We start from the raw sequence: 7758 nt of genomic DNA, 5'->3' as shown, positions 1-7758 counted from the left end.
ATGTGGAGGGCTGGGGGGACTCTTAACTCCCTTTGACAGAGAGCCTGTTCTGAGTGACTGGCTCGCTTGGCTTTGTGCACTCAGACACAGGCACGAGCAAGTAGAGTTACGCAGGATTCATCTGCCTCTCTGTCTCCATGGCACTTGTCCGGGAAAATAACAGGATGAATTTTAAATCATTTGATCAATTTCTACCTAAAACATATTTCTGGAATTTTTATTGTGTGATTACATTGAATTCATAGATCAGTCGTGGGAGAACTGACATCTTAATAATATTAAGTCTTTTGACTCATGAATGTGGCATATTTCTCCATTATTTAGGTAATATTTAATTTCTCCCAGCAACTATTCAACATTTTGGTGTTATGATAATTAACAAGGTTTTTCTTTTAATTTCAAGTTCCATGGCTGTGTTAGTGCTATCCACAAATACAATTTTTATTTTTTTAATCTTCACTCTGCAATCTCACTAACCTTTCTTTCTAGTTCCAGAAGCTTTTTGTAGATTCCATTGGATAGTTTGACATAAACAAGAATGTCAGCCACAAATGAAGAATTCTTCATTTCTAATCTGTAAGACTTTTGTTCCTTTTTCATAGAATTGGGGTTTAGTGGTCTTAAAAGTACAGAGACCTGCCTTTTGCTGCCAGCTCTTTTGTAACTCACTGTGTGACCTTAGACGTTGCTCTCACTCTCTGCACCTGGGTCCTTGAAGACAGGGAATTTGGGTAACCCCAAGTCATGATGGAAATGAGAGACAGAAAAAACTTTGTATTTCTTTTTTTTTAGTCAATGTCACTGGACTTCATTCCTCATTTCCTTCTGAGAAAGAGTGTACTCCCAGGGTCCTGAGGTTATAAGCATGAGCCATTGCACCTGCCTTCAACCTTTTCATTTCAAAAATGCAGTGTGGAAATACACAAAGATCAATCAAATGAGAATGGGCAACAGCTGTTTATTCAGTTCATTCAGAGCTTGAAAAATGAGGCAGCCTCCTCACCTGCATTTTGGTGGAGACTCCCAAGTGGACTGGGGAGGCTTCAAAGCGGGAACGGGGAAGGTATCAGGTGGGGCCTGATAGGGGACTGCTGGTGTGGAGAAGCTGTCAGTAGGTTAACTGAAAGAAGGGCTTCCTGTGTAACCAATTAGGGATACACATTTGGCTTTCTCTGATTGGTCCTAAGTCAGAAGTGAGAACAGAAATTAGGAAAGCTGTCATGTATTTATCAAGACCTGGCCATTTGGGGCCAATTGCTACAGGGATTATTGCTTCCTGTGCTCACAGGCCGAGTGGCCAGTGTCAATTCCCACAAGTCTGAATTGAAGTTGTAGCCCGTGGTTTCCTGGGCTGGTTGTCATAGGTACTGGGCTTGTGGCTGTAGATTGTGGATCCCAATTCTACTGGCCTCACAGTGTGGCCATTGTGTTTGTGTGCCCAGTCTCTCAGCAGAAGCTGAAGCAGAGAGGGAAAGGTAGCTTATCCAAGACCTAATAGCTAATTGCAGCTGGAATGACAGGCCAGTCTGCAGTTGGGCATATTTATCTCATCCCCTCCAGAGGAAAGCACATGTTGCCTGTTGAGGAGACAAGGTCTATACTAGTGCAAAAACTACAGTCAGCACAGACACCATGGAGGTCTGTGCTCCCCGAAGTTCGCATTTAGCCCTATTCAACCCTTTCTTCTGACATAGTCAGCCTCTGTCAGCCCCGTGCTTCCCACCGACTGGGAGGCCACCCCTCCGGCCAAACGGGCTGAGCAAAGCAGGGTCCTTCAACGTCTCTACTTCTTGACATTTGTTGCTGTGTGAACTTAAGTAAGATGCTTTGCCTCCCTTCCTTGTGGATGAAATGGAAACAATAATCACTGTTTCTTCGGGCCTTTGTACGTACTAAACGAGCACACACTTGAAACACTTGGAAAAGCACCTGACACATAACGAGCAATTCTACAGATCAGCTGTTACGATCTGCCCGGTGCCTGCATTAATCTGGTGTGGTAAGTGATGAACCTCCACTCTGTAAATAAAGGAACTGAGGATGCTTGCGTCACTTGCCTGCAATAGTGAAGGTCAAGGCTGGGATTTTCACTCTTCCTTAGGAAGACAAACTTCAGTGTTTCTTTAGGAAAGGGGACAGTGGAGTGGGAAAGTATGCAGGGTGAGGTAGCAGGCTGCCCCGCTGCTGTTCTGCTCTCTGTTAGGTGTACAATCTTGCAAGAATTACCATTCTGAGCACATTATCAGGTAACAATATTGCTGACCTCACAGGACTGCTGTAAGGATTGGATGACATAATGTCTTTGAAACTCTCCTCACAGTTCCTGCCACATGATAAGTCATTGATAAATGACAACCGCTTTCTTTACAGTAGCCCTCCGCGTGCTCACTTTGCCAGCTCATATACAGTGGCCCCCTCCTTATCTTCAAAGGACATTTTCCAAACTCTCCATGCATGGCTGAAACTCAGCGTAGCACTGAACTATGGTTTGTATGCAGCGCCCCTCAGTATCTTTGGGGGGTTAGTTTCAGGGCCCCCCTCCAGGCTTCCAAAATCCATGGCTGCTCAAGTCCCTTGCATAAAATGGCTCAGTGTTTTCACAGTAACCTGTACCTATCCATACACTTCCAATCATCTCATACAACACCTAATGTGTAAATAGTCGTGATAGTGTACTGTTTAGGGCATGATGAAAAGAAAAAGTCTGTTCATGTTCAGTACAGATTCACTGTTCCCCCAGATTTTTTGGATCCACACCAGTGGGATGTGTGGATGCAAAACAGACACAGGCAGAGCACTGACTGCAGGCTGTGTTTTTTCCTGTACATACACACACCCATGATACAGTTTCAGAACCAGGAGGCAGGCAACTGAAGATCCAGAAGAAGAGGCGTGGTAAGGGGTGAAAATCTGATAGAAAATAGTAAGGGTCTAGGAACAAAGCAGAAACAATGCTTTTTAAAAAGCCCATCACCTGAAAAGTAGGTATTAGCATCATTCTCCTTTTCTGAAGAAGAAACTAAATTCTAAGATGTTCAGCTTTTAAACCCTAACTCGCTTGGGCAATGAGAACTGAGTCATGATTTGAACCCATTAAAAAAGATCTGGAAAAATATACACAGATGTTTAAAAGTGGTTGTTTAGGAGTAGAGATTACAGGTGACTTTAATTTTCTTCTTTAAATTTCTCAGTATTTCTCAATTTCTTTTCTCTTGATTAGACAAGTAGTATATTGAGGGGGGGAACCCAGTGAAGTCATCAAAAGCATACTGGGGCCAAGGTTAAAGAGAGGAGACAGATATTAGAGACAACAGAAATGCTGGGGATGCAAGAAGTAAACCAGGCCAGGTGAGGACTCCTGTCGCCTAGGAGTCCAGGGAAGCAGAGTGCATTATGAGGAAGGCCAGGGTAATACGCTTTGACCTAATATTTGGACACAAAGACGGAGGCTCAATCCGGCAATCACTTCAACTCTGGGACTGGACAGAATCCACCATGGGAAGGGATCCATGGACAGCACGCAGGAACCACCCCACTGTGTGTTCTTAACCCTCATAACAGAGCATTGTGATTGAGGTTCCAATCAAGACTCCTGAGGCGAGAGGATGGGAACCAGGCTGAGAAGCAACATGGGGTGGGGAGAGAGCCAAGCTCCCAGCCAGGAGGCAGAAGCAGGGAAGGCCGGAGCCCCAACCGGAGCCCTAGCCCCGTCACACTGAGGACAGCTGTGAAATCAGAGAGGCGAGCGGTTCGGGGAAGAGCTGCCCGTGAGACTGTGGGAGAAAGAAGGCCCTGCCTCCCACCGAGGCTTTCCAGAAAGCCAGAAGGCTCAGCCTCAGCATCACTACTCCCTGGAAGCGCTTGCAAACTCCAAGCAGGTATCACGCAAAAGGAAACTCTATTTGTATAAATGCATGTTGGCTGTGCCGCTTGGGCGCTGGGGTGGGGAGCTCAGTCATTCCAAGAGAGGTCTGTAAATTCCTCTAAGAACATCTTCATCCATAACTCACAATAAGCAGTCATTCGTTTAATTTTAAATATCTCACAGAGCCTTGGCCACAGCATGTGTGCCCCTAATTTAATAAAACGACCAGCCGCGCTTCTAGAATTTGTTTACTGTATAAAAACACATCACCTGTTCTAGTCAGGTTATAAATGTAACCTGTGAGGGTTTTTTTTAACAGCCTCTTGTTCAAGTACAAAAATAAGTTCAACAGCAAAAATAAATAAATATATTAATCAATAAATATATCCAACATCAGGTGTTCTAAAACTCTTGTAAAGATATGGTCTAAGTTGAGATGGGGGGCATTTAAAGACAACTAGGTAAAGAAAGAAATAATAAATAATATGCACGGTGACCAGCACTGAATTAATTCACGGTGAAGAGATGGTGGTTTCGGTGGTGTCCCTGGGATCCTGAGGCCTGGGGCTCTTGGCCAGGAGTACTCTCAGCAGACTCCCTTCACCCCTGTTCTGTCTCCTTCATCCAGCGCAGAAGAATGTCTAGCTCCCCCAGGACCTTCACTGCGGCTGCCTGAGGCTCAAGCTGAAAGAGATACAAATGCGAGTGCTTAGGAAATACTCCAGACACGTTTGCTCCAGGTTTACCCCCCTCGGACTCAGGAAATCCCCAGAGGAGCAAGGGCAGCAGGCAAAAGCAGCAGCCAGCTGAGCTTCAGTGTGGGGAGGAAAGGACAGAGACCCCACAGGACGGCTGGGTGGGCACCGAGCTCTGAAAGCCATAGCCAGGACCTTGCTGCAGAGGGTGCTGAAGCTGAGTCTTAAAGGAGGAGCAGTCAGTGAGGAGTGGACCCAGCTTCCCGGAAGGTGCCAGAAGTGTAGCAGCACACCACGGGTATGGAATGCATGCTTTTGCAGGAATGTGTAGGTTTATGAATGAACAGAAAGTGATCGCCCGTCATTTGTGCAGCTGGAAGACGCAGATGTCTCTGAGGGACTTGTGGGCTTGTGGAGAGGCCGCTCCCTTCCCATCCCCACAGCACCGGGCAGAGCGCACTCTTCCACCTAGGTTAGGCTGAGGGCCGAGGGGCTTCTCCCAGCACAGGCATCCATCCCACCCGTCTGTGGTCTTGGTCTGAAACCACGGCCAGAAAGCTTATACCTGCTCAAAGTGACTCAGAATCTGCCTGTATTTCTCCGTTGCTTCCTCCCCACAATGGCATGTCGTGTAGGTATGCTAAAAGGGACCGAAAGAATGTCAAAATTATTTAAAATGTGGGGTTTCTGCCCTTCCCGGGGACATGAGCACGTGAGAATTGTTTCACCCACAATCCTATGAATGCTTATTTCCTGTAGAAAACCGCTGCCCAACCTTATTTAGAATCATTAAATTAATCATTAGCTAGAAGAGGAAACCAGCTTTTCAGCCTCAACTATGCAGCTGATCACAGCTTTTTAGAAAGTGGCAATGCTGAAGGAGTTTGTGCCCACTGTGCCCCACCTGGCACGCCCAGCCCAGCTCTTCTTGTCCATCCCAGAGCATTTCTTGGGAAGACAGAACTAGATTCCCAGACCCTATTCAGCCTGCATTCCCCGAACCAAGCCTGCTGATTGGGCGGCCTGCACACGAGATGCACTAGTACACTATAGGACACCTCACCTATAGAAAAGGGGAATTTCACGGACAACATAATTATCATGAACACTAAGTACCTACCTAAATTGCCAACATTTATAGTTCTTTAAACTGTGCAAAGTACTTTTTGCAAACAGCATACACTCAAAAGTCTTGCAATCTGGTTGCAACCAGAGTCGTGGAACAAATTAAATGAGGCACCCCTGTACCTTATCACATGACTCAACACAGATCATCAGAGCTCTTGGACTCAGTTTCTCCATCCTTCACCGAAAGGGCTGGGAAAGAAAGCTGGGTGGCTCAGACGGACGCTGTTACCCAAGACCTTCACTCACACAGAGCTGGAGGTCCTTTTTGATAGTCAGAAAGGAATTCGCTAGACTGCTGATCTTCCGGAGCGTGTGATGATCAGAAGTCTGGTAGTTCCGGAATACTCTGTCCAGGTAGAGTCCGAGTAAGTGGCGGAGGAGGCAGCACCGGTCTGAAGGCTGCAAAGAAAAGCAGTGTTTCTGGGAGGAGGGGGAGGGAGAAGAAGACAAGGCCCAGGTGACGCAGACACCCTGGCTTCGTGCTTCCTCCCTGAGCACGTACCTCTGTGTCTTGCAAAGATCCAGCGTTCCTTAAGACTCTGAAGTCGATGTTTTGGTCATTGGCTTGCTAAAACAGAAGAAGGGAAGACAAAGTGAGACAGGTCAGGGAGTGCTGCCATGGAATTTGACTCCTGCCAGGCCTGGTGGGAGGCTTTCCTGTCGAAACACTTTTAATTTAGAAACCGCAGCTATCTCTCCAGAATGCATCATGACGGTAAGGGAGTCCCCGGCCTGGCTTTTTGCATAAACACACGGACAGGGCTGCCTGGGAAGGAGGTGGACAAGAAGGGGACAAGAGGTGGGTGTTTCCCTCACATACCACACTGTCCCGAATCTCAGAGAATTCACTCTGTATTTTCTGGAGGTTTGTGATGATCACACAGCTTCCCAAATGGAGGGTCTGGAGCCCAGATGAAGGAGTGCAGAGGAGATAAAATATAGCAGAGAGAAGACCAAAGGCAAGGCCAGAGGTTTTCATCTTACTCCGAGAATCGGGAGACCACAGGAGCTGGGAAGTCGAAGGAAAGAATATGACTTACTGATTCCATGTGTGACCCTTAGGAAACCAATCCAGCCACTGGGGTCAAGAGCCTCGTCTGGCCCCTCACAGCACAGCCCTTTCACACAACTCACTAAGAAACCTGCAGAAACTCCTGCAAAGAGAAGCCTTCGGACGTCTGTGCAGGCTCTGAGAGCCGGTCGGACCACGGGCCGAGCTCCTTTATTATGTCACCAACCTGGCCCCACCGTCATCACCCAGCAGGCAAGGCCTGGAGAAGCTGGTAGCTGGGGTGAATACACAGAGGATGACATTTTATGAGAAATGTCAAAACTTGTTTTGGAAAATTGACGTAGATAGGCTTCTCTTCCTGAGTGCCAGTGCAGCACTCTCTTCTGCTCCCCTAGACCCGCGGGGTAAGAGGGAAAACACAGAATCTCACAGAAGCTGTGGCTGTGCCACCAAAAACATTTGGCGGATAAATCGTCAGAATGTTATGGCCACAGCAGGGCAGACGAACTTAGTTCTGTTTGGCATCTGCCTGAGATTAGAGTAGTTATTCGAAAATAATAGGTTCATTGCAGCCCCAAAGGCAAATAGAAAGTCAGTGATTTCATAACAATTCCATTGTCAGTAAGGCAAAACCTGCTAGGCAATTGGCTGGCTTCTCCTCCACAGGCTTCTCCCTGCAGAGGAACCTGGGCTCCGCAGCGCCCCCTGCAGGAGAGCAGATGCCAGAACACCCTCTCCTGGCCCTGCCTCTCAGGCTAGAGGCCAGGTGAAGGTCCTAAGGAAGGCAGCCGGGGCCTTGTGGTTTCGTGGGGGTGAGTTTGCTCTGTAAGAGGTTAGTTTGGGATGATGATATGTGACAACCATTACCACTTCATGAATTTTTCCGATGTGCCAGGCAGTATGCTAGGCATGTTCTAGCATTCATGACCACCCACAATACTGCCAAATGTAGGAAGGGAATAAAACAGAACAATCAGAACTGTGTAACAAATCCCTGCTCCACAAGCTCCCTTCAGGTGGCCAGTTTGCCCAGGCCCGAGGGGGGTGACGGGACATCA

General features: G+C 47.3%; 1 protein-coding gene across 2 annotated transcripts; it reads right to left on the bottom strand.

Moving 5' to 3' along the window:
* Window positions 1–4200: 4200 nt before the first annotated feature.
* On the bottom strand, window positions 4201–6989 carry Il20 (interleukin 20). Of its 2 annotated transcripts, XM_010613128.1 has the most exons (6): window positions 6823–6989; window positions 6509–6697; window positions 6191–6256; window positions 5935–6087; window positions 5126–5200; window positions 4201–4549 (listed from the first exon to the last, which is right to left on the bottom strand). In XM_010613128.1, the coding sequence occupies exons 2-6, from the start codon at window positions 6665–6667 to the stop codon at window positions 4466–4468; spliced, it is 537 nt and encodes a 178-aa protein (XP_010611430.1). In that variant the 5' UTR covers window positions 6668–6697; window positions 6823–6989; the 3' UTR covers window positions 4201–4465. The 2 variants fall into 2 exon arrangements, with proteins under 2 accessions (XP_010611430.1, XP_010611431.1); XM_010613129.1 differs by lacking the exon at window positions 6509–6697 and having other exon boundaries at window positions 6729–6989.
* Between the last annotated feature and the right edge of the window lie 769 nt (window positions 6990–7758).

The sequence above is a fragment of the Fukomys damarensis genome, unplaced genomic scaffold, assembly GCF_012274545.1.
Source record: "Fukomys damarensis isolate Sample0158 unplaced genomic scaffold, DMR_v1.0_HiC HiC_scaffold_11, whole genome shotgun sequence".
NCBI lineage: Eukaryota > Metazoa > Chordata > Mammalia > Rodentia > Bathyergidae > Fukomys > Fukomys damarensis.
The sequence above is the reverse complement of the archived record's forward strand: the minus strand, read 5'-3'. Positions and strand labels throughout refer to the sequence as shown.